The 26,160-nt window shown below is 45.4% G+C and overlaps 1 protein-coding gene and 1 long non-coding RNA gene across 2 annotated transcripts in view; one reads left to right on the top strand and one right to left on the bottom strand.

Annotated features, from left to right (window-relative positions):
• The first annotated feature begins 317 nt into the window (after positions 1-317).
• On the top strand, positions 318-6,497 carry NHLH2 (nescient helix-loop-helix 2). Its single transcript, XM_045478768.1, has 3 exons — positions 318-1,845; positions 2,255-2,591; positions 4,415-6,497. Exon 3 carries the CDS (start codon positions 4,423-4,425, stop codon positions 4,828-4,830), a length of 408 nt encoding a protein of 135 aa, XP_045334724.1. The 5' UTR covers positions 318-1,845; positions 2,255-2,591; positions 4,415-4,422; the 3' UTR covers positions 4,831-6,497.
• The window catches only part of LOC123598517, a 60,893-nt gene continuing 41,221 nt past the window's right edge, over positions 6,489-26,160 (bottom strand). The window contains exon 3 of the long non-coding RNA XR_006712660.1: positions 6,489-7,007. This is a non-coding gene — a long non-coding RNA (uncharacterized LOC123598517). The remainder of the gene's footprint in view (positions 7,008-26,160) is intronic.

The raw sequence follows: 26,160 nt of genomic DNA, 5'->3' as shown, positions 1-26,160 counted from the left end.
TCCCACGGCAGCAATGGTCTCATGAGCTATGGTGATTACACTCACCAGGTTTTTCACTTTGTCAGTCTGAATGTGTAGCAGTCTAACAGAGCCAGCCAGATTACATGAGTAGTGGGGGGTGAGACTACAGGTATCTGTGGGTGCACATCTGGGTGCACAGGTCTGGCTATGTGTGGATGCCTGGCCAGAGTGGGGAAACCTCCCTTTTCCCTTCATCTTTACACCTTGGGGAGTTCCTCCACTCACCTCTTTCCACTGCCACCTAAATGCAGCTGGCTTCTGCCTCTGCTGAAACGTCCTGGGGATATCTAAAACATGCTTCTGTGCTGGGGCTGGGCAGAGGCAAAGCTGGGAAGTGTTGGTGCCCATTTTCCTTGGAGACACTTCCTACTCTCCCCACCCCCACCCCATTCCGGTCCAGGCATCTCCCATAGGCTGAAATATGTGTGCAAAGGCAAACAGGACTGGTGGCAGCCATGAGGGTCACTCCCAGGGGTAGGCTGATCAATCCTCTCCCCTGATGATAAAACCTGTTTTTAGAGCAAAATTGAAAAAGAAGGAAAAATGAGGAGTCCTCTCTCCACAAATGTTCCCCCAGGGAATTATTAACATGGAGAATAAGGCTACAGTATTTCTTTATTTCTTTTAAGCTTACACAATCAAAAAAGCCAAAATGATTGCAAATAATACTTAGCTGATGGAGACTAACAGTGTCTTTATAAAGTGGCCAAGTAATTGAACTAGATTTTCCCTTTTGTTATAAGGCATATAAATTCAGGGCCAAGGGGTCGGGTATAGCAAAGGCATAATGTGCTGCAATACACTGGTGATTTGTGTGTGTTTACATCCTGGCCCAATGCACTGCCCCTACGCTAAATATTCATATGGTAAAATAAGCAAAAATGAAGTGCAATAATCAACACATGTAATATGCCAGACTTTAACTTGAATGAACGAATGGGTAAAGAGAAAAACAAACATGTTTAGGAAAGTAGGATGGTCTCCTAGAGTGCTCTCTGAAATTACAATGCCTGGATTCTGTTCCCAGTTCCACCAATGACTTAATCTATTGAAAGGGTTTTTTTTTTTTTTTAAACCACATATTGGAAAATTAGTCCAGTGGCAGGATATATTTCAAAAACATGAATATGCTTCATCAAGTCTTGACCAAATATCTTCTGATGATCACTAATAAACGTTGGCCATTGCATACGTGAATATATTTATTATAGTACCATATATAGTATATATTTTCATGTTCTGGACACAAATACTTTCCCAAACATTAGGGGAAGATGCCGGTTTTCTAATATGTGAGGAGAAATTTTCCACAGTCAATATGTTGCTTATTTGCACTTAAAGACTGCATCAATAATTGGAAAAAGAGAAACAGTCTGATAATGGCTAGAGATTCTGTTTAGAGGCTAAGGTTTCTATCATGGACTGCTTTCAACTGTTATATTTTATGGCACAGATTCAGTGGGAATCTGATCTGCTAAAATATTTGGGCTGTGAAAACTCCCACACTGTGACAGATGTCAAGTCCAATTAAGTGACTCATGTCCAGGTTTCTGTCCAATAGGATTTCCCATTAAATATCAATTTAGGGGAAAAAAATTCCATCCCCCTTCTTAAGCCTTTATCTCTTCCACCATTTCCAGGCTGAATCAATTGGTACCAGGAGAGCCAAGAAGCCACACACGCATCTCTGCCTCTTTGCTCTGGCTCTCCCACCCTCTCCCGTCTTTCTCCGCGTCCCTGTCACTGTTACTCCGGGAGACGTTCACTTTCCACGAACCTTTCTCCAAGCGTCTCCAAGCCAGACTATATGTATTTTGCTATAAGGTAAAGAAAGGAGGGGGTGGGGGTGGGAGGTGTTAGCAAGCCTTGGAAGACTTTGAAACTGCAAATAGGTGCCTGTTTATACAATCTACAAGTAAATGAGGAGAGAGGAAGAGGCAAGCTTAGCCCCGAGTTACAGTATTGTGTTCCTGGGAACTGGGGAGACATCAGCTGAACAAAGCCTTATCTCAAAAAAAAAAAAAAAAAAATCACTTCTGAGGAAGATCGCATCTCTGCCTTGCTCTTCCCAGTTTCTTCTCCACGGTATTAAGGGAAGGAAAGGAGTCCTACAGGAGCGGGATCTTATCTAATGTAACCATCTTTCTTATTGATTCTTCCACTATTAGAAAGTGGAGGAATCAGCCCTTTGATGTGATTGTGTTTATCTCTGCATCTCTTTTGTTATTTATAGAGACCCAGAAGAGGAAAAAAGGCACGAGACTTTTCAACACCTCATTTAAAAAAAAAAAAAAAATCAACAACGAATTTCCCGAAATGTTTGAGAACAATTAAAAGGAGAAGGCATTTTTGGTCTATCAACTAAGTGAACAATCATTTACATCGTCCACATCCTGAGACACTATCGTCCCTCGCTGTGGACACCAGCGAGATGACAGCTGCTTTTTCACACTCGAATGTAATAAATATTTGCTGCTTTTAATATATACTTCGGAATTTCTCCCCTCTATTCTTTGGGATTTGTAACTCTAAAAGATTGGAGAAAAGATTATCGAGAAGGCTTTTACAAGGTAAGGCTCCTTTAAGTAATTTTTTTTTTCCCACCTTGGAACTAAGTTAGATTATTCATACCGTCTTCATAGATGTACTTCAGCTAATTGTGAAATGGATGTATGCACGACATGCTATTTGTGACAATTTTAAAAAGATATCTGGAGGAGAATTTAGCATGCTTTGAAGGCAACCCGGGAACTTTTTAGCCGCACTACAACTATGTCGATGCTTACTGTGATTTTCCACCACTCGCCAATTTATTTATGCCCTTTCAAGCCGAATGTACAGGTGCAAGTTGTTCTCCTTTATAAACGTACCCGAGAGAAGCCCGTAGGGAGTCACATGTAGCTCACTTGGAGCATTTGTTTTTATTTTGCCTTCGAGGACCCGCTTTCCTCGCAGCGCAGTACGAGCCAGCTTGGAGACACATTCGCTCCTGGGCGAGCGCGGCGCGAGGAGCGGATCTCACCTCCCTGGCTTTTGTTTCTCTAGAAGCGAGCCCTCCGACTCGTCGCCGCCACGGATTTCTCCCGCCGCGAGCGTCTCTCGCGCGGGGCCCGCGGCCTGGTGCTCTCCCACTGGCGCCGGCGGTCGGTGCGCGCTGCCCCGCAGGTGCCGGCCCCTTTCCTGGAGGCCGGACCCCCCCCCCCCCCCCCCGCCGACCACCCGAGCCCCGGGGGTTGTGGGCAGCCCCCTCCCAGGAGGCGCGCGGTCGGTGTCGGAGCTCCAGGCCCCGGCAGGAGCCCGGCAGGGCGGCCTTCCCGGGAAGGCGTCGTTCCAGGAGAGCTGAGCACAGCCCCGCTCCGCCTGGGCCAGGCCGCCCCAGGGCCGCTGCGGGGCTCTCGATTCCGACCCCCCCCCGCCCCCCGCCCCCAGCACCGGGCTTGGCCCTTGGAGAGGAAGCTCGGGTCGCGTCCTCCCGCCCCGGGTCTCCCTTTCCCTCCCAGCCTCCCCTCCCGCCACTACCCCGCCGGCGGCATTTTCCCCGTGAGGTGGCCGGCCGGCTGCTGGGCGCATTGTCTCATGCCACGTCGCCGCGTCCCTAGGTCCCCGATGTGTGTGGCTGTCTGCGTGACAGATGGTGCTTCGGGGGGCCGCGAGGGCAAAAGGGTCAATTTTCCGGAGAAAGGAGCCTTCGCGTTTGTTCAGTCATTGCTTTGTTTTTCCGGGGAAGCGCGAGGGGGACGGAGAAGCTGCCCGCTCCGGGCCGCCTGCCCTCCGTCCGCACTAGTGACCGGGGCTCCCCTCCAGCGCGGGGCGCCCTCCACAGCCGCGGCCGTCCCGCACGCCCCAGACTGGTGCGAGGCCCGTGGGCGCCGCGGCCTCCGGCTGCCTGGTCCAAGGCCCTCGGGGCCGGGGCGCCCACGGCGTCCCCCCGCCCCGCGTACACCCCAGAAGTGCTCGCCGTTCGGCATCGTTCGTTTGTCAGGGAAGGGGAAGGAAGGCAGGCGGCCTGGCGGGGTCGGTATTTTGGCAGAAGGAGGCACCGGACGCGCGCGCAGCCACCTGGGCCTGCCGCTTCCCCGCCGGGCCGGGCCGGGCCGGGCCCACAGGCCGGTCTCGGCCTCCCGCAGGCCGGGGAGTCGGGTCCGGGATGCGGCCGGGGCCCAGCCGGGACCTCGCTGGCCCCCGCGCGGGGAGGCGCGCGGCTCGGGCCCTCGGGTCTGCCCCTCTCCGCGCGCTGCCTGCCCGCGGGGCCAGCTCCGCCGAGCGCGCCCGCCTGGGGTGGGGAGGAGACCCGGGACGCGCCGAGGGCCGGTCCGGTAGGCCCTCGCCCGCTCTCCCTCGGATCCAAGGAAGACCCTTCCTTTTATTGATTGATGTTCTGACTCCCCCTCAGCTTCCAAAATGATGCTGAGTCCGGACCAAGCCGCCGACTCGGACCACCCCAGCTCGGCGCACTCGGACCCGGAGTCGTTGGGCGGCGCGGAGGCCAAGGTGCTGGGCAGCGTGTCGGACCTGGAGCCGGTGGAGGAGGCCGAGGGCGACGGCAAGGGCGGCAGCCGGGCCGCGCTCTACCCGCACCCGCAGCAGCTGAGCCGCGAGGAGAAGCGCCGCCGCCGGCGCGCCACCGCCAAGTACCGCTCGGCCCACGCCACCCGCGAGCGCATCCGCGTGGAGGCCTTCAACTTGGCCTTCGCCGAGCTCCGCAAACTGCTGCCCACGCTGCCCCCGGACAAGAAGCTCTCCAAGATCGAGATCCTGCGCCTGGCCATCTGCTACATCTCCTATCTCAACCACGTCCTGGACGTGTAGGGCCGCGGGCGCGGCGGGAGGCCGCCTGTCCGGAAGCCGGGGGAGCGCCACCGGCCCCGGGGGGCAGCCGCAGGGCTGGTGGACGAGAGGGCCGCCCAGCCGGACAGCCGCCGCGAGAGGCCTGGACGCGGGACGAAGCTTGCCATGCGTTCGAGCTCTCTCCGGTCAGCGGGGAGTCGAGGGAAGGTTTCCAACTCGGGAAGGTGGGGTTGTCTGGCGAGCCCCCGGGTTTGCAGGGGGCACTATTCCAGGCGAGCCTCCCCGAGGCACCCGCAACGCACAGCCTCCAAACCTCCCCTCCGTGTGTTAGGATCCCTTTAAGGGTGGTTGCTTTAGCTCACTGGAGGCTTTGAGTTCTCCATTTATCTCCCACAGATCTTCACGTTTTGAAAGAATGAGGGCAGGAGCTCAGAAGCTCAGAGTAAAGCCTCCTAACTTTAGACTATCTGGGATTTTTCTAATTGACAAATCACCTAACATTTGGAGGGGGTGGGAGGGACTCTCCTCCAGTGTAGAGATTTAAGGCACAGAACGGTGGAACAGGAAAGTTTCCATTCTGCTGTGGAAGGGAAGATTATATTAGGATCCAAATAAAACAGACAAACCCTGAATATTGGTAAGCTTAAAAGATAGATTAAGAACAGACACACTGTGGGAAGATTTGATCTTGGTGAGATTTTAACCCCAAGGTAGGACACTGATGTAGACAGGAGAATCCATATTTAAATGGAAATTTTAATATCTGATTGCTTTTTCAGGCAAAGTGCCCCTTTATATATCCAAAAACATCTATTTGTGACCTTAAACATGTGGACCCATAGGTACAGTTAGCAAAAGACAACCTATTTTTATTTATGTTAGAAGGAGTAGAGTATTTTTTTCAAGACATTTATTTTTCAGAGTGGTGATAATTTTACTTTGGATACTCTGTGCCAATTTATTTATAGTCAAGTGTTTACAATTTTTCCTGTGGAATAATTATGTCTAACTTTTTATGTGTCTGTTGAGATTATACTGTGGTCTTTCTTTTTTGCTCTAATTATATTGCACTTGTATAACAAATTTCCCACTTCTCCCTGTTTCTAAACATATTTTATATATTAAGATGTTTGTTCTTGAAAAGGTTCTTTTGTTGTGAGATCAGCAACATTAGCACTTCACTATTATAGTTTTTTAAAAAAAAGTAAGTGTTGTTATTCTTATGTGTAGTTATGTCTGAAAAGTACTTTACAAACTGTTTATAAGGACAGTAGCTTCTTTGTGTGTGTGTGTGTGTGTGTGTGTGTGTGTGTGTGTGTGCTGTTTGTGCGTGGGATGATTTTAGGAAACTAAGTTATTTTCCTAAAAAAAAAAAAAAAAAGATTTCAAAACTACTTTCCTCTGTGACAACCAAAAAGAAAAGTCTATAACCTGAAAATGTTTCATGTTCTCAGCTGTGAAACTCTTAAAACAAGGAGTGTATTTTACAGACAAGGGAAAAAAAAAAAAAACCACACATCTGCTATCCAAAGATTTTAGTCTTTTTCAGGGTTTTTTTGTGTCTCTGTTGCTTTATATAATGCAATATTTTGTAGTGAAAATAGATATAACCTGGTTTCTATCTGACGAGTTTTTCATATCTCATGAATGGTGCGCTGTTTTGCATATAAATAAAGGTATCAAATAAAGTTCTCTCCTTTATTTAAAGCATACTATTGAAAAATAATAAACATACTGGCTGAGCATGAAGTATCTTAATGGACACAATCCTCAGAAAGGAACTAATTAAAAAATATACACACAAAAAAACCCCCAACAACCCAAACGTTAACAAATTTATGTACTGAGGTATTTGATACTTTTCCTAAACTTGGATACTGATCATCTATAGATATCCTACATGTGATGGTGACACAGAGCATGTTCCTCCCAATGAGGAATAAATTATAATGCTTACAGAAAAATATTATTTAATCATGGGGTTTTTTGGCTCTAAAAGGAGTCTTAGTAATTAACTCAACCTCTTCAAATTTGATTTAGGAAACTGAGGCACAGGGAGTTTACATGCCCTACACTAAATCACACAGCTACTTACTGGCAGTAAGAAGACCCCAAGATGATGACACTGAGTCCTCGTGGCACTTGTTAAGAACAAGGTGTACATTGTAGCACTCGAACATCTAATCCAGACATGACACCTGCAAACAAGAAAAAAAACTAAGTCCTGGACCAACCTTGGGATGTGAAGAATGTCATCTACAAAAGCCTATAAAAATGTGAAATAGTCCGTGTATAAACAGAACACGTGAATAACTTTAAAACTCTATACATATGTACAACATATATATACACACACACGTGTAGAATATTATGAACCATGAGTCTATATCACACCAAATCTCTGGTTGCCAAGTAAAAATTATAATTATGTGGATGCTTCGTTTTATGTCTGTGAAATATCTGGGATTCTGAGCATTTTTCACCTTTCACCCAGGTGTCTTATAGTCAAGTTCACAGATACCTAGTGAGACTTCATTCTCTTCTTCACATGGAGGTGCATAGTAAGAACACACTTTGTAGGGCATGAAAAAGAATGGAACCTGCTTTGGCTTTGTACCTGGACCAAGTCCTGGACATTGCAGCAGGGGCTGGTTCCTCCAGCCTCCAGACATGCTGTCTTTGGACTGAGTGTTTGAATTGAGGTCTCCCCCTCTCTAGGAACAGTTTCAGTCCTCATGGCACTTCTCTCTTGTATGACAGAAAAATCGGCTCTGCTCCCATGCCAAGAAATGGAGTCAACTTCTGACCTCCAGAACCTTCTGACAGCCCCCTTTTCCTGGTTTATTAGCTCAATTTCCAACTGACCTACACAGACTTCCCATTGACAGCTAGGGGGGGGATCTTTTTACTCACTTCCCAGACCACGGCCCTCACCTCTGGTGTTAAGTAAGGCGGACATGAACCAAGGGCAAAGGGCAACATCTTTTCCCAGGCACACGGCCCCTGTGAGGCCAGGAGAGGATTGTGCAATTTCAGATCCAAGGCAGCTCAGCACCCTCCAAAGAGAAAGGGAACACTGTGGTGCTCTGCTACACCAGAAGATAACTGACTCATCCCTGGCATGTAGCAGGGACTCAGCAACATGTATTCAGCCACGGGTAAGGGAGTAATAATTCTTGTCTGTAGAATGACGGCAATCATTCAAATCTTACATTCAACAAATATTTGTTGAGGACCTACTGTGTGCTGAGCATTGTTCTAGATGCCACGAAAAGAGCAACAGATGGGACCAAGTCTACTGGAGAAAAGACAACAAGTAAACAATATTTAATTTCAAGTTTTGCCGTGAAGAAAAATACAGCAGGGTAAATAGAGAACGGCAGCTGAGGGCATTGCTGCCCTGTGACTGCTGTTAGGGCCGGCCTCTCAGAAGAGGCAGACACCTGGATCCACCTAACCAGCCGCTTCCAAGATCACTGCTACTTGGATGGCCGTCTTCTCATATCTTGTTAACGTGTCTTGTGCGCAAGCCACCCAAAACAGCCCAAGCCGATCTCTCGCCACTCCCCACTGCCAGGGGCCTTGTCCTTCACCCCCAGCTCGCTCCCTCCCTAGACACGCTGGGGACCACAGTTCCTCCCAATGTTTCTCTCACCTTCTGCCCTCTGTCCCAGCTGCCCAACAACTGGCCAGTGCACTGCCACTCCCCAGAAAACTGAGCCCCACCTGGCCCAGTTGACAAGGCCACCTGTGCTGGGTATTTCTATGCCCAGATGACTGCTTCGCTTCTGCCACTGTCCAGAGACATCCAGAGAAAAGGGGCAAAAGTCTTGAGCAAAAAACCCCTCCACGGGCAGGGGGGCGGGGAGGATAATGGGAGGGCCAGTGGCAGAGAGTACGGGTGGTGGCATAGATTAGGAAAGGAAGAGCAGACTGAGGACAGGGGGTGTATATGGAAAGAAATGGAGCTGGATGGAGGAGGACAGAAGGCCTGTTTCCCCCGCTGAATCCTGTTCTTGGGGCTTCCTCCCGTGGCCCCGCCCCATGACCACGTGTCTGTTAGGATGAGGTAAGCAGACAGAGCCCACCTCAGGAGTGCTGTGGTGTATCCAGTCCCTGTCACTGCTATCTGTCTCTGGTTGCCGTCTTCCTCCCACTGAGGTCTGGGGTAGCAAGGGATGAGGGGCAGGGGACAGCCAACTCAAGTGCATGTACGGCCAATACCCCTTCCCAGGCCTGGATGGGCTCTCGCTCATTGTTGGTGTGGTAGATATATTAACAGCTAATGTGTAGTCAGTGTGAACTATGTGCTTACTGCGCCAAGACCTTTGTGTGCATCCGTGAGAGCTTGTTTGGAGGTTCTAGCAGGGGAGCGCAGCTACTCGTATGCCCTTGACTGAAGAACAGTCCTCCTCTATCGGGGAAGGTCGTCCTCTTCGACCGAGCGCGCTTCCGGAGGGACACACGTGGAGCGGTGAGGGAGGAAGGGGACCCCCGCCTAGCCAGCCAGATCAGCCATATCAACCCTGGTGATCAATGGGGTGACAGATGTCGCGGCCAGATCGCCCTCACATCCTGTTTTTGCGTGCATTCTTAGCTCTTTTAATCCTCACAATAACCCATTGAGGTAGGTACTTCCATTTAACAAGTTGAGGAAACTGAGGCTTAGAGAAATTACATAACTTTCTCAGGGCCACGAAACCACGTCTGTCGGTCTATCCAAGTGCCTGCCTTTAGGGGTCACACTCAGTGGTTTTCCTTTGCTAAAGGGGGCCGTGCCATGCACACACCCTACCTTTGGCCCTTGTACCCCATCTTCTCATGCATGTGCTTAGGAGAAGCTCCAGTTCAGGTAACGCCTAAGGAGTGCAGGCCCCCCAACCAAGTGGACCCGTGGAGGCTAAGACTGAGCCTGTGCCCTGCTTGCCAAGTTCAGCGTGTGCCTGGGCTTGGCACTAAGCCATCGGGTGGTAGGGGAGCCACTTTCTACTTTGCAGGAAGACACTGCAGGCAGGTGGCAGCTGTGGACAGGCTCCTCCTGGAGGAGGACACTGTCTGCGACATTACTATTCACCACCACGGTGGGGCTGGCTCTTCAGTCTACCCCACCCACACTCCTTAGCACATTGAGGTCCATTCTCCCAATGCCCCGAGAAACAGCTTTTAAAGATAGCCTGCCATTCCCTGCCTGAAAGCTCTCCTTGAGTTCCCACTGCTTATAAATAAAGCTCAAGTTTTTTCTCCAGGCATAGAAATCTTTCACAAGCTTGTTGCAGACACTCTCTAGCATCATCTTCAGCCATTCTCCCTGAGGTTAAATGTTCCTGCCAAATTCAGATTTCCTCTCTTCTCTGGAGATGGCTGGTCCTTTATAATCTGTGCCTTTGTACTCGCTCTCCTTCTCCCTAGGATGCTCTCCTCCATTCTTATTTTTTGCCCAGAAACTTCCAATCATTCCATTGTCACCTAACTCAAATGTAACCACTTTACATCACTTTCCTCGGTTTTTTTGGGCAGCATTAGCCACTCAGCTCCCTGAGTCCCACGCACAAACCTTATACCAGAATTTGTTTCTCCTCTCCCTGTGTTTGAAACCCAGGGGTCTGGGGCCAGGTTTAGATTCTGGTTCCAACCCACTCTAGATGTGTGATGTGGAACATGTTATCATACCTCCTCAAGCTGTCGTTTTCAGATGTGTAGGAGGGGACAATATATGCATCTGTCTCAAATGCATATCATGAGGTTTCCACAGGATATTGTAGAGTGCTTGCCAGAAGAGCAAGAATACAGTAAGTGCCGCATAAATGCGAACTATTACCATTACTTTGCATTTATAGTATGCATAGGACACTGTATAGGAGAAACTAAAAATAATACATCAATAGTTCATGAGTGTATTAACGATCTGTGGTCTCTACCACCTGTATTCATGTGCATAGGACACACTGCTAGGTCTACAAGAGGTCAGACAGCAAAAATCCCTGTCCTATAAGACAGAAAACATTACAGGGAAGTAAACAGCATGGGATGGAATGAAACATAAATGCATACATTACAAGTGACGCATACATCTGAAGCCCCCGCGCCACCCCATGCGCGAGGCCTGTCCCACGCCTTTTATCTTCTCATCGTGGTTTCTGCCCTCAGCACTGATGCTACCACAGGCAGAGTGGTCAGGAGCGCGGACTCTGACAAAGCACGCTTGTGTCCAAACCCCAGCTCTTCCACTACCTGGCAGTGACCCTGAAACAAATTACTTAGTTCTCTGCCTCAGTTTTTTCACCTGTAAAATGGGGGTGGTGGTGGTGATAGTAGTTCCTACCCTGTAGCATTGTTAGGAAGATTGAGTTAATTCATGTAAAACACTTAGAACAGGTCCGGTGCATGTTAAGAGCTCAGCAGCACTTACTATAATGGCTCTTACAGCAGGTGAGCTTTTTGAAAGTTAAGCAACTAAATTATTTTTGAGGTAATGAAGAGAGGAATTGTTGGAATTTCCTGTCCAGTTTTGCTAAGTATTTCCAGATCAGGAAGGAAGTTCCTCACCTCCTTGATGATCATTCCAGAAAGACACTAGGAAAAAGGGACAGGATATTAGGATATCAGGAATCACGGGGCAGGTGTAAGAGTGGTGGATGTAGGAAAGGGGAGGTCCTCTTTAGGATCTCCTGGGGTCCAGATGGGCTAACTGGGAGGGGAAAGGACATGGGGATCAGTCTGCCTGAAAGGCTCAGGAGGTCAGACGCACTCAAGGGAAGGAGCTGAGTCTGTGGAGCAGTACCTGGTGAGTCTTCTCCTAGGGGATAAAAGTAGTGAGGGTTAGGGGTCATTCCTGGAGCAGTGGGAGGTGAGCTGCGCTGGAGGCAGGCGAGGTCTGCTATGAGGGGAGGCTGCCTCAGTTCCGGAGTGAGTGATTGGGGCCTGGTGAGTAAAAATCAATCAGCATGAATTTTCTGAGTAACTACATTAAAAACCACTCTTAATGGAGAGTTTAAGAACATCTACAAAAGCAAAGGGCATAGTACACTGCGTTCTAATATGATGACATTTCATTTATACTCTTATCCACACTTTCCCCCTACCCCTTTGGGCTGTTTGAAGCATGTTCCAAACATCACATCATTCATCCATAAATACATCAGTAAATATCTCTAAAAGATAAGGACCTTCTTTTAACATAACTAAAAATTACCATTATTAGTGTGAAACAAATTAGCAGTATTTTCTGAATATCATCAGTGAGTACCTACATTTTTGGGGGGAATTTTACAGCTGGCGTAACCCACCTTTCCGAATTATCTTTTCCTCCAGCCAGTTGGATCGTCTCTCCGATGGTTCTCCATTTTATTTATTTATTTATTTTTAATGTTTATTTATTTTTGAGAGAGAGACAGAGAGAGAGCACCAGCAAGGGAGGGGCAGAGAGAGGGAGACAGAATCTGAAGCAGGCTTCAGGCTCCTAGCGGTCAGCACAGAGCCCGATGCGGGGCTCGAACTCAGGAAACGTGAGATCATGACCTGAGCTGAAGTCGGACGCTTACCCAACTGAGCCACCCAGGTGCCCCTGATGGTCCTCTATTTTAAAAATTCTTAATTTTGGCACTCTCTCTCCTCTCTCTCTCACACATGCATGCGCGCGCGTGCACACACACACACACACACACACACACACACACACCATGAATGCCCCTCTTACCACCCTCTCCCTGCCTTGTCAATGGAGGGACATGCCCAAGAACTGGCCAGTTTAACACAGGAGCTGCTGTGGGGGTACCACCTGGGTAGTTAGTGGGTGATGGCTGGTTAACTACAACCCAGGGTAAAAGACAACGCTGCCAGAGCCCAACTCAGGCAGATTTCAAGGACTTAAAAACAAAAAACCAGGTGAATTCTCTCAGCTGTTGGCTGGGAACTGGGGTGAGGGGGAGCTCTGGAGAAGGAAGAATTCTGGGGAATTAGAAGTGAGGACCTGCGAGCCCTCCCTGACAGCAGCATCTGCAGAGGCTTGAGGATTATTAACAACAGCAACAAATGCCCCCAGCACGGTCCTTCCAGCTCACAAAGTCTGTCACATATGCCAGCTCTGTGAGTCCTTCAGGCCCCCAGGACAGAGGTATGGCCAGCTGACGTCCTGAGTGCTTAAGTGGCTCAGCCACAGTCTCCTACCTTGTCAGCAGCAGAGCCGCCTAGAAGCCTCTGACTCCCAGACAGCCCACACTGTCCTCCCTGGGTTGTAGCCCCGCGACTAACAGCAAAACAGCAAGAAGTGCACAGACTTTAGCACTTACCCTGGGCGGGGCACTTTCGATGATTACTCACATGGTCCCCCAACAGTCAGTGACTTAGGAGCCCTTATTTTTCCTAAATCACAGATGAAGACACTGGAACACAGAGAAATTAAGGCACATGCCCAAGGTCACGCGGCTGGCAAGCTCTGAATGGAAAATGAAGCTGGGGCGGGGGCAGTAAAATTCAAAACCTTATACTTTGAAAACGGAGAAAAAGGAAAAAAATACAAGAGTTTATTTTTTTGGTGGGAAACAAAACACCACCCAAAACTACAGGAATTGAAAGAACACATTTTCTCTTAAGCATCCTGGGCCCTGGAGCAGACACTGGCCCAGCCCACTGGACTTGCCCTCTAGTGTGGAGCAGGTGGCTAGGGCCCAAGTGTGGGGTGTGGTTCTGAGCTTGGCTTTGGGAAGTTGGGTGCTGAAAGCATCAAGCTGCATGGCCCCAGGCCAAGCCTGGGAAAGGTCCACAAGGAGTCACGGTTGCAGGGTGACCTTGACAACACCTAGACTTTGGGAAGTGGTCAGAAAGCCTCTGTGGTCAGTGCTCTGGCACGATTCTGAGTCAGTGGAAACAGAAACGAGTGTTCCCACAAGACAGGCAGGTGCAGACACTAAAGGTTCGCACAAAGAAAATGAGCCCACCCAGGAATCGCATGTCTACTGCGTCCTTGGTGTGACAGATGCCACAGGCCGACGGCAGTCACACACACACACACACACACACACACACACACACACACACACACCTGCTCATGTCTCCCCACCTTGTTCTTCGTATCTAGTTCTATTTCTGGACTTTGCTGTCCAGATCCCCTGATGCCAGGCACTTAGTTCTGGCCTGTGGTGTGAGCAAGAGGAAATGGTACTTACTACAGTAGCTCATGATTAATTTTTTAAAAACTCTGAAACCCCAATTAAAGTTCTGGGTGATTTTTTTGGTAGTTGGGACTTCAAGAGGTGTTTGGTTTTCTTGGTTTGCAGGCAGAAGCCAGGACGCTGGCGGCTGGGGTATGTGCTGCGGGCTCTGTGTCCCTGTCCCCGGAGTCATTGTATTTGCATGTGGGCCCGGATTTGTCTTTGGCTTCTTGTAGGGTTTGGGATGAGACCCTCTGGTCCCAGGGGAGGGGGGCAGGTGTTGCTCCAGTCGAGCGAATGGAACCAAATTACAGGCCCGTCTGTCACCTCCTCTGGGAGAAGGTGGAGGGAGGGGGATGGGAGGGAGGGAAGGAGGCAGAAAGTGGGGAGAGGGGGAGAGGGGAGAGGCCTCACTGAAGGAGAACAGAGAGCCAGAATCGGCTCTGGCTGCGGGAGGATGGCGAAGAGGACCTGGAGCGAGCGAGCACCGCTGGGGACGTGGCGTGGGGATGACACTGTGTCCCTGGGGGCCGCCGCGTAGGCTCGCGACCCCGCGGCTCTTTGCTGACCCTCTGAGATCCACCGCCACTCAGGCCGCGTCTACGCGGCGCCAGCGAGCACTCACCCTGGAATTGGTTTCACTAAATAGACTGACGTATTTTCTGACTGCACTGACTTGGGGTCTGTGTCTCTATTCCGTCCCATCTCCTGAAAAGAAACCTCCAACACATCCACTGCCTTAATCTTTTGATCTAGAAAGTGGCTCGCTCACGAATGCACTCTTCAATCAAGCCGCGCCAATCTGCATGTGCAGACCTAGATGCGCCACCCTGATTATAGCCCCGGGTGGGCACAGCCACTGAACCACACTGCCGGGATTTGTCCTGCAGCCAGAGTTAATGCCCACCCTGCCGTGGTGATGTCCTACAGCTTCAGGAACCCTTTGGAGGGGACTGAGGCTGCTAGGTCTAACCAGAGATAACAATGAACACTTGGCTGTCTGAGGCAGCCTCTAGAGATCGTCCCTCTACTGAAGGCCCCGCTGGGGCAGAGCAGTGTTATTCTAAGCTACCTGAGAAAAATACAAACAGATAATGTGGGCCTTTTGTGGGCAGGAATAATACACTACCATCATTTTTCTTTCTCTTGTAGATAGAGTGGTACAAAGAATGTAAGAGAGAATGGGCGGGGGGCGGGGCGGGTGGGGGGGGAGATCTCAAACCAGAGAGAGTGACTCTAATAGGAAACAAGTTCTTGTCAGATTCTCTAGACTCGTGTGGCGAAAACAGCGCTTCACATGCCTTATTCTCTCTCCCTGCCTCTGGGGTAGGAAAGGTTAAAGAAATTGTCAGCTCCTACTAGCTCTTTCAATAAGAAAAGAACTGAGGCATAGAGTGATGATGTACTGCAGGCCCAAGAAGAGACAAATTTCTTCCCCTTTTCTTCGACAATAAAATGATTGACAGAGATAATTCCCCATGTGAGATGAAAAACAGAATTGCCAGCAGCGAGTGGCTGTGCTTAGATTGTGGCTGGTGAGACTCTGTCCACCCGATGTCAAGTGATGACTGAAAAGGGAAACATGAATTCCATTATGCAGCTGTTGCTGCTGGTTGCCAAAATACCCAGATGTTCCCAAACATCTGGGTACTTGACAGCATGTTTTTACCATATATCCAGATGCTTGGTATTGTGTAGACAAAGGCCAAACCTGGACACAGAGAAGCAAGATAACTACCTGGAAAGAGAGGCACCAAAAGTTGGTCAGGGGACAGAGAGAAGGGAGATTGCGGGGTGATGGGGGAAGAAGAAGAGAAATGAAAGGGAAAAACTTAAGTGAGAAGATAAAAACAAATAAATAAATAAATGTTCCAAAAGAGAACAGTTTTCTGTTTCCTAATGGCCTGCACCTTGGCCTCACTCCCCCCTGGCTCCGTGACAGGCAGCTTTGCCTGCCGGTGTCTGGGTGGTAAAGGGCACAAGGGGGTGATCGGGAAGACACCCGTGAACAGGCCTGGAGCAGCGGTCCGGGCCGGGATGCGAGGCTTACTCAAGGCAGGTGGCTGTGCACCTGCAGAGAGGTGGGACTGCAAAGTGGAAAAGTGATCCGCATGGTGGGGGAAGTGGTTATCCCACAGGATGAAGAGTTGAACTTCCTGTCAAGATGCCCACGTTCAGAAAAGCACTGAAGTGTCCCGAGTAGTCAACTTCACTTCCAGTTATCAATCAGGATGATGAGCTTGGTATCGGCACAACCAGGGATGGTGTAACAGAAGGAAAAGGGTAATTGATGGGGGGGGGGGGGGGGAGGTTGTGCGGTTCGGTGACAGATTTAGAGGAGGGGACATGATGTGATCGAGGTGATGGTGGGAGTAAGTGTTAGGCTTTCAGAACAGCTCACAAAGCCCCTGCAATTCCCAAGCTGTCTGTTATCTATGAAATGCAAATCAGGAGGGGAGTGACATCATGTCGGATTATGGCCACAGGGAGTAATTATTTAGACATTAAAGGCTACTGAAGGGAGTGGTTGACAATATTAATGATGTCCAGATGGACAGAATGTGATGCTAAAATTATTTTCTAGTACAAAGAACAAGGGAATTTTTATCAGGCTTTCTTTTCTATTGGACAGCCTGGATCTCTTGGTGGTTTGCCCCTCAAAGAGATAGTGATACTAAGAGATGGCCTCTGGAATTAAAAGTACAATGGGGTTTGCAGAAACAAGCCACAGTCTCCAGCTCCTGCGAACAGAGGTACAATCAATATGCAAAACATTCACATAATAATTATGACCATAAAAAGAGGAAATAATCTCAAGATGGTGTCTATAACAAGCCAGTGATTGGAAACCCTTCTCTCCCAACACTCGCACCACCCCATTCTGCCTTTCTTTTCCAAATACAGCAATTTGTTCCTCCTCAGGGCCCTCCTCTCCCCCCCCCCAACCCCCACCACAATACAAACACTAACACAGACAGTGGTCATTAGTACTGGTATCAACTGCATAACCACAGGTAACAATATTCCCAACCACTGATAAACATAAGGAGAAAGGCATCTCGGCCAAGACCACATTGCGAACAACAACAACAACAAAACCAAAAAAAAAAAAAAAAAAAAGGAAAAAGCCACAACCTGAGATCCAAATTGGGAAAGACTAAAAAGCAACGGCAAATTACAGAAAACCAGTATCAAGGAGACCCATGGGCAAATCTGCTGATCTGGACAGCGTGCCTGACAATGCCAGCCAGAGGTCTGCTATCCCTTCAGAGCAGGTATCAATATTTGAGTGGAAATTCACCAGGGTTCCAGACCTGCTGGTCATCTTTCTGACCCAGGTAAGAGTGAATGATGCAGTGAGGAGAAGCCAAAATGTGTTTTTAATGTATATGAAGTTCCTCAATACGATTAGAGGGATCAGGGGACAGGTGATGTTTTTGCCTCTTACATTTGAAAGTCATAAAATGGGTGAAGAGGACGTTTCAGAAAGTGAATAGGTGATTCCAAAGTTGGTTTTGAAGATCCCCTCCATCCCTGCCTCCAGAGGTTATGGCTTACAATACCAAAATGCAAGCCACTTAGCAAGGGTCAACTAATGTAGACTGTGATTCCCCTAAGCCGGGAGACTTCTAAATGCTCCCATAACCCCTTGTGCCAGCCTCTGTCATATCATTGATGTCACTACACTGTACTGGCTTATTTATTTTTCTGACTCCTCCCTTAGGCTTTGAGCTACTTGAAGCCAGGCAATCTTATTGGCCACTGAGTCATAAGCACCTAGGATGTACCCTCAATTAATACGTGAATAATAAACTAAAAGAACATCATGGAAAGCTTTGCAAACTGTTAAAGAGGGTTTGACACAGAAATTGCCAGAGAGGAAGACAAATGATTATGAAATCACAAAACCCACGATATAATAAATTCCTTATTGTGGAGCACATATAAAGAACAACAGCCTTGGAGAAGGTACTTAAAAAATAGCTGGAGAGAGAATTAGGAATGAACTGTGTTATCTCGTCTATATGCCAATTCAATTCAGCTATTTGAATTCAATTCAACAAGTATCTACTGAGTACCTACATGCTAAAAGGAATATACATTTTTTAGACAAGAAGATAAATGTTTTGCAGAAGTGCTTAAGACTGGGGTTTGGCGGGGGGGGGGGGGGCGCCTGGGTGGCTCAGTCGGTAAGCGTCCGACTTCAGCTCAGGTCATGATCTCGCGGTTCGTGAGTTCAAGCCCCGCGTCAGGCTCTGTGTTGACAGCTCAGAGCCTGAAGCCTGCTTCGGATTCTGTGTCTCCCTCTCTCTCTGCCTCTCCCTTGCTCCCACTCTGTCTCTTGCTCTCTCAAAAATAAATAAACAGTAAAAAAAATTAAAAAAAAAAAGACTGGGGTTTGGGGACATACGAATGGAAATGTAAGTAGTTCAAATAGAAAGCAGTGAAGTATGGTTTAGATCAAGGGTTGGCAACACTCATGGATGTAAAAATTACTGAAATTCACATTTCAGTGTACATAAATAAAAGTATACTAGAACACAGCCACACCCACTTGTTTACTTGTTGTTTATGACCGCCCTTGAGCTACAATGGCAGAATCAAGTAGTTGCAACCGAATTTATAGTCCATAAAACCTAAAATAGTTCCTATCTGGCTCCTTACAGAAAGTTTAAAACCACTGGTGAGAGCAAGACGTCTAAAATCAAAACACCTGGTTTCAAATCCCAGTGCACGGCTACTTGCTAGCCATGAGATTTAGGGTAAGTCACTTAGCTTTTCTATACCTTGTTTTTATCATGTATGAAATGGGTGTAACAATAGCAACTTCTTCAAGGGAATGTTGAAAGAGGTAAGGTGTTCAGAACGATGTTTAGAATCCACCAAGAATATATAAAGAGTTCTTAAAACTCAACAAGAATGCATGCAACCCAATTGAAAACTAGGCAAAAGAGGGGCCTGGGTGGCTCGGGCGGTTGAGTGCAGGACTCTTGATTTTGGCTCAGGTCATGACCTCACAGTTGGGTTCGGTTTGTGGGATTAAGTCCCATGTTGGGCTCTGCACTGACCGTGAGAAGCCTGCTTGGGATTTTCTCTTTCCCTCTCTCTTTGCCCCTCTCCTGCTCACACATGCACATGTGCATGTGCACACTCTCTCTCGTGCGCTCTCAAAATAAAGTTAATAAACAAACATTAAAGGAAACAAGTAGGCAAAAGATTTAAAGAGCCACTTCACCAAAGAAGAGATAAGGATGGCAAATAGCACACACAGAGATGCTCAATGTCATTAGTTGCTAGGGAAATAAAAATGGAATCTATGATGAGATATCACTGCACAACTCTTAGGACAACTTAAAAAATTAAAAACAAAAACGTATAATACCAGGTACTGGCAAGGATATTGAGCAACTGGAACTCTTATATTTTGCAAGCAGGAATGCAAAACGGTACAGTCACTTTGGGAAACAATTTGGCAATCTGTTATAAACATACACTTACCACATGACTCAGTAATTCCACTCCTAGGTATTCACTCAAATGCAATGAAAGCGTATGTTGACAAAGACATATGCATAAATTTTTTTAGCAGCTTTATTCATAATAGCCCTAAAGTGGAAAGGACCCAATGTCCACACACCAGTGAATGGATAAACAAGTTACAGTACAACCATACAACAGAACACTATGCAGCAATTAAAAGGAATAAACCATCCACACGTTAACACGGGTGGTTCTCAAGAACATTATGCTAAGAAGTCAGACACAACAGGTTACATACCGTATTGGTCCATCCATATGACATTTTAGAAAAGGCAAAGAATAAACACAGAAGTAAGACCAGTGGTTGCTTGGGTTTGGGATGGTGTGGAGACTGACTGCAAAGAATGAGGACGCTTTCTGGGGTGATGGAAATAGTCTATATCTTGATTGTGGTAGTTATGCGACTATATAAAATGCAGCAAACTATACATCTAAAGAGAGCAAATATTACTGAATGCAAATTATATCCCTAAACCCAACTTATAAAAATTAGCATCCTGAAAATTTCCAGAAACTTGAAGGTTTGTTACAGATGAATTTTCCAGAATCATGAAGGGAAATAGACCTAGCACAAGGTAGTGGCTGGGCAAATTTTTAACAAGAAAATTATTGGATTGTAGAATGACCCAGGTGACATGAAGTCCCAATAAAGTTTTAAAATCTATTATATACGGTTTTTGAGTGTTGGGAAAAGAGATATTACTCACAAAAGTGGGCATACTTTCAACAATAATAAGCCATGTAAAAGTAACTTTAATTTACTTTTTTCACACGCTTTTTTGGATGTACCTATTTTTAAAAATCGTCTTCTAGATTGTGTCTTTCTTCATCTCCCTTCTAACAGATTCAAAATCAACATCTTTCCTATATAATACCTTCAAATTGGAGCTCCTATTCCTTAGTTCCTAAAGTAAATGGATTATCAAATTGACCAAAAAAAACCCCCAAATCCCAAGTCTAAGGGTGACTGAGTCCTGGGATGCTTGCCTGACATCCAGGCAGACTGAGGAGCCAAAGCTGCCAAAGCTTCCCCCTCCCACTACTTGGGGACAAAGATGTAGTAAGGTAACACTGCTCCCCTTCTGCCCTCCCCCCTGCCACCTTCCCCATCACTCTCTTCTTCTCTTTTTCCCTCCCACAATACAGAGTATGGGGGATTTCAGGCTCTACCTTTGGGAGAGTCTCACATGTTGATAAATGTTGAAGATATTTTTTAATTTTTTTAAGAAACAGAAAGAGAGAGGGAGTGAGAGAGAGACAGAGTGCTTCAGTGGAGGAGAGCGTGGGGGAGAGAGGAAAGAGAATCCCATGCTGAGCTTGGAGCCAGATACAGGGCTCAATCCCATGACCTTGGTTGGGATCATGACCGGAGCTGAAATCAGAAGTCTGATGCTCAACTGACTGAGCCACCAGGCACCCCATTTTTTACTATTCTAATAATGATTAAACTTGAGGAGGGGCTAGGATTTTTTTAAAGTATGGGAGATTTTGGTCGGTAAGTGAACACTTATCTCTACAGGATTATTTTCTCCTTGCTTAAGAAAAAAACTAATAAGATAATATTTAAAGTTTAGATATTGAGTATATTTTAGCTCAGAATAAGTAAAATGAGTCATGGAGCAAGCACTGGGTGATGTAGGGAATCACTGAATCACTATATTGTATACCTGAAACTAATATGATACTGTATGCTAACTAATAATAATTAAAATAAAAACTTAAAAAAAAAAAAAGAACGAGTCATGGAGCAACCAGATTAAGAGAGCAGACTGATCTCACATTTTATCTCCTTTCTTCCAAGGCCTCATTAGAATTATAGTAAAAGAATAAACATAGGTGTAAGTTCAAAACAATGAAGAAAACAGTAGGCAAGGTATCAGCAAAAGAATAATCTCAACACACTTGGTAGAAGGTGGAGGCATGCTGACAGGTGAGAACTGGGGAAACCCTAGCCTAATTAAACTATGTGCTGAGCAGACTTCGTCAGAGATGTGTCCAGCAAGTTCTGAAGGTTTCAAGTTGTGAATAGCAGACATAATGAGGGTTGGGAATGAGAAGTGAAGTCAAACATTGAGAAAGTGATTAAAGATTTAAATGTGGAACAAATGAACTTGCCTGCCATTCCCACCTTCACTCCTACCACCATGGGAAAAGGCAGCTCGACATGCACTTTTAGGAAAAAATAGGATTCTTCTCAATTTCTTTAGAAAAGAACTACCTCACATGGGTGCTAAGAGCCCAAGTAAACTCTTTTTTGTTTTGGCATTTATGGGGCCAAATAGTCCAAATTTCATATAATATGAAATTCTCGCCACTTAACTTTGAAATAAAGTCCAACGATCAACAAGTATCACCCACATATATAGAGCTCATGGTTAACCTTTTTACTTCCTCATTTAAAAATATGTACAAATAACCAAATACCACCAGACATTTGAAGGACAGCTACAGCATAAAAGAGAAACACTAAGATAAATCAATTTGACATCAGAATTAACAAAGATAATTAAGAAAATAATAATAACTTTAAAAATGCCCTGAGGAGTATCTCTGAGATATTATACTAATAAAGGTATTCATAGGAAAACCAGAGAACAGCATAATTTTGGGGGATAAAACAATGTATTTCCTAAAGGAAAAAAAAATAGAAGTATTAGGGAATAAAAACAAGGCCATCTTTTACGACACTGAACAAAAATATGGAAAATATAAGAGAAAAAATAAATAATATGGAGATTCATTTCAGGAGATCTAAAATAGTAATTCCAGAAGAAAAAATGAAATAAATGAAAGGGGGGGGATTATAAAGAAGTAATACAATAAAATTTTCCATAGATGAAAGTATACAACATTATTTGAATTAAAAAGGCCTTGTCATATAGCCTCTCTGTTTCAGTTTTCTCATACATAAAGTGAGAGAAACAATCATACCTACCTCACAGGGTTGTTGAATGTGATAATACATATAAAGCACTTCCAACAATCCTCAACATATAGTGAGTAAATTTTATGTCATTGTGATTATTATATTATCAGTGTTGAGCAGGATAAATGCAGAAACACCACATCTAAGGCATCACTGGGAAATTTTAGATCTTCAAAGATATAGAAGAACTCCTAAGAGTTTTCAGGAATAAAAAAGATGTCCTATAAAAGAACAAGATTTATATTGTGTCAAAAGAAAATATGATTGGGAATGCAAGCTAGGTGCAGCCACTCTGGAAAACAATATGGAGTTTCCTCAAAAAGCTAAAACTAGAACTACCCTACGACCCAGCAATTGCACTACTAGGCATTATCCACGGGATACGGGTGTGCTGTTTTGAAGGGACACACGCACCCCCATGTTTATAGCAGCACTATCAACAATAGCCGAAGTATGGAAAGAGCCCAAATGTCCATCGATGGATGAATGGATAAAGAAGATGTGGTATATATATACAATGGAGTATTACTCAGCAATCAAAATGAATGAAATCTTGCCATTTACAACTACGTGGATGGAATTGGAGGGTGTGCTAAGTGAAATTAGTCAGTCAGAGAAAGACAAAAATCGTATGACTTCACTCCTATGAGGACTTTAAGAGACAAAACAGATGAACATAAGGGAAGGGAAACAAAAATAATATAAAAACAGGGAGGGGGACAAAACAGAAGCGACTCATAAATATGGGGAACAAACTGAGGGTTACTGGAGGGGTTGTGGCAGTGGGGGATGGTCTAAACGGGTAAGGGCCATTAAGGAATCTACTCCTGAAATCATTGTTGCACTATATGCTAATTTGGATGTAAATTTTTAAAAAAATTTTTAAAAAAGAAACTATATTATGTCAAAAGAAAGTAAAGCAATACTCTCAAAGACTTGACGAAAAAAAAGATTTTGAAATTGCAATTTCATATCCAACCCAGTTAGCAATCAAGTGTACAGACAGAATATAATCTTTTCTAAACATGCAAGACCTCAGAAAGCTTGCCTTCCACATATCCTAAGTGAATTATTTGAATACATAACTGCAGGAAAAGTGAGAGCTTCAACCAAAAAAGATAATATAAAACAAAGAAGAGGTCCTACTGAGGACAGCAAAGCAGCCAAGTCCAGATGACAATGGTTAATGGTACAGCTAACCCTGAAAGCAAATAAATAATCCAGTTTGGAGCAGAAAGTTGGAAGATATCAAGAGGGATGCCTTTGATTATAAAAGAGACACCATACACTTGATATCTGAGGAAAAACAAACTTGAGACTATGCTAAAGCAATTAGAAGGGTCATTAGAAATGTCAGAAAAAATACAAAGCTTCATTAAAATGTCAAAGTTCAAATATGAGGCAACCAGCCCAAATACAATCAAGAAGTCAGTGGACTTTAAGAACAAATCTGGGATCTATTCTGAAAGGTGAAATGTGTCAAGAAAGACATGGCCCAAATATAAAACATTAAAACATAACCCCAAAAAATTAATAATTAGTATACTGTAAGAAAAAGAGTATCTATGTTTGTTTATTTATGTTTTTATCTATTACATTTGTTTGGCATGAGAAACATTTGAGAGACACACAGACTGGGACTCTGAAACCATAGCACACTATTCAACTTTGCTGGGATTAATATTTTCATGGTCATAAAATGTGTTATTTGCAGTTTGTTTTTCATTTTTTATTATGAAAAATTCAGAACATACACAAAACTAGTGTGTAGAACAATGAGCCTCTATCATCACCCAGCTTTAATGGTGATCCACCTCATGGCAAATTTTATTTCATTGATATTTTCTTCCTCTCCCCACCTCCTATATTGTTTGGAAATATAGCCAAGTCATTATATCATTACATCCATAAATAGTTCAGTTTTTACTTTTAAATAATAATTCTTTCAAATGAGCTTTAAACATTGGTTGATATGTCTCTCAAGTCTCCTTAATTTGTAGGATTTCCCTCCATTCTTGCATTTATTTTTATTTATTTTTTATAGAAACCAAATTGTTTTTCTCAATGAGTTTCTTGCGATCTGGCTTTTTCTAATTAATCTCCATTTGTTATCATTCATCTTTTGCATTTTCTACAAATTAGAAGTAGATCCAGAAGTTTGGCCAGATTCAGGTTTGAATTTTTGGCTAGCCTGCTCTTTAGGCAGTAGTGTATACTTCCTTTAGGAGGTTAGCTGGTCTCTTTTTGTGATATTAGCAGCCTTTGATGGTCATTAATTAGCCATTATTAGTTGGGTCTTCTACTTCTGTCATTCTTCATTTATTATTTGAGACACTTCTGTAGAGATAAACTTCCTGTCATCAACCATTTGATTAACCTGAAGCATAGCTCAGATAGGAAAGATAGGATAAATTGTTGCTTCTTTCACTTTACTTACCCATTTTTTTTTTATTTTTTTTTAACGTTTATTTATTTTTGAGACACAGAGAGACAAAGCATGAACGGGGGAGGGTCAGAGAGAGAGGGAGACACAGAATCGGAAACAGGCTCCAGGCTCTGAGCTGTCAGCACAGAGCCCTACGGGGGGCTCGAACCCACAGACCGCGAGATCATGACCTGAGCCGAAGTCGGCCGCCCAACCGACTGAGCCACCCAGGCGCCCCATACTTACCCATTTTTATTAACAAGTTAATTCTCTAGCATCCTACCAAGATGACTAATAAGAATTTTTATTGTGTTGTAAAAATATGTTTATGAAATCATGGATCTAAAGTAGTTGATGTGTTTCCATTCCTTGCAGTTATTATCCTTATTAATACTCACACTGGGGGCGCCTGGGTGGCTTGGTCAGTTAAGCGTCCGACTTTGGCTCAGGTCATGATCTCACGGTCCGTGAGTTTGAGCCTCGCGTCGGGCTCTGTGCTGACAGCTCAGAGCCTGGAGCCTGCTTCAGATTCTGTGTCTCCCTCTCTCTGACCCTCCCCCGTTCATGCTCTGTCTCTCTCTGTCTCAAAAATAAATAAATGTTAAAAAAAAATTAAAAAAAAATACACTGCCCCATCCTTGACCAATGAGAGCCTTTTCAGGTTGGCTTCTATATGCTTTTGACATGACCTCAGTATATTTCACAATATTCTTGCTTCTGACCTGGCAGAATATTCTAGCAACATTGTATACGTATCTTTCCCTAGCTCTTTTTAAAAAAATTTTTTTTTTCAACGTTTATTTTATTTTTGGGACAGAGAGAGACAGAGCATGAACGGGGGAGGGGCAGAGAGAGAGGGAGACACAGAATGGGAAACAGGCTCCAGGCTCTGAGCCATCAGCCCAGAGCCTGACACGGGGCTCGAACTCACGGACCGCGAGATCGTGACCTGGCTGAAGTCGGACGCTTAACCGACTGCGCCACCCAGGCGCCCCTATTTCCCTAGCTCTTAAACCAGCTTTTCCTCCAAGATGCTATAGTTCTATTTAGTGCCCGGTGGTGCTTATAAGATCACAGTCTGGGTATAGGGATTCTCATTACTATTGGCCAGGTCATTGTTACTACACTCCTACAGTTTAAAGAGCTAGAAAATATTTTTGTTTGCTTGTTTTGCTTTAGGATAAGTCATTACTTCCAATTGAAATTCAAGATTATATAGGGCTTTTTGTTGCCCTTTTTAATTTTATATCTTCTTCTAGGCTGAATATACCAGTTCTCAATGACAAAAATATAATTACTTATTTATTTGC

The sequence above is a fragment of the Leopardus geoffroyi genome, chromosome C1 (assembly GCF_018350155.1).
Source record: "Leopardus geoffroyi isolate Oge1 chromosome C1, O.geoffroyi_Oge1_pat1.0, whole genome shotgun sequence".
NCBI lineage: Eukaryota > Metazoa > Chordata > Mammalia > Carnivora > Felidae > Leopardus > Leopardus geoffroyi.
Note: the sequence above shows the minus strand (reverse complement) of the source record. Positions and strands in the feature narration are given on the sequence as shown.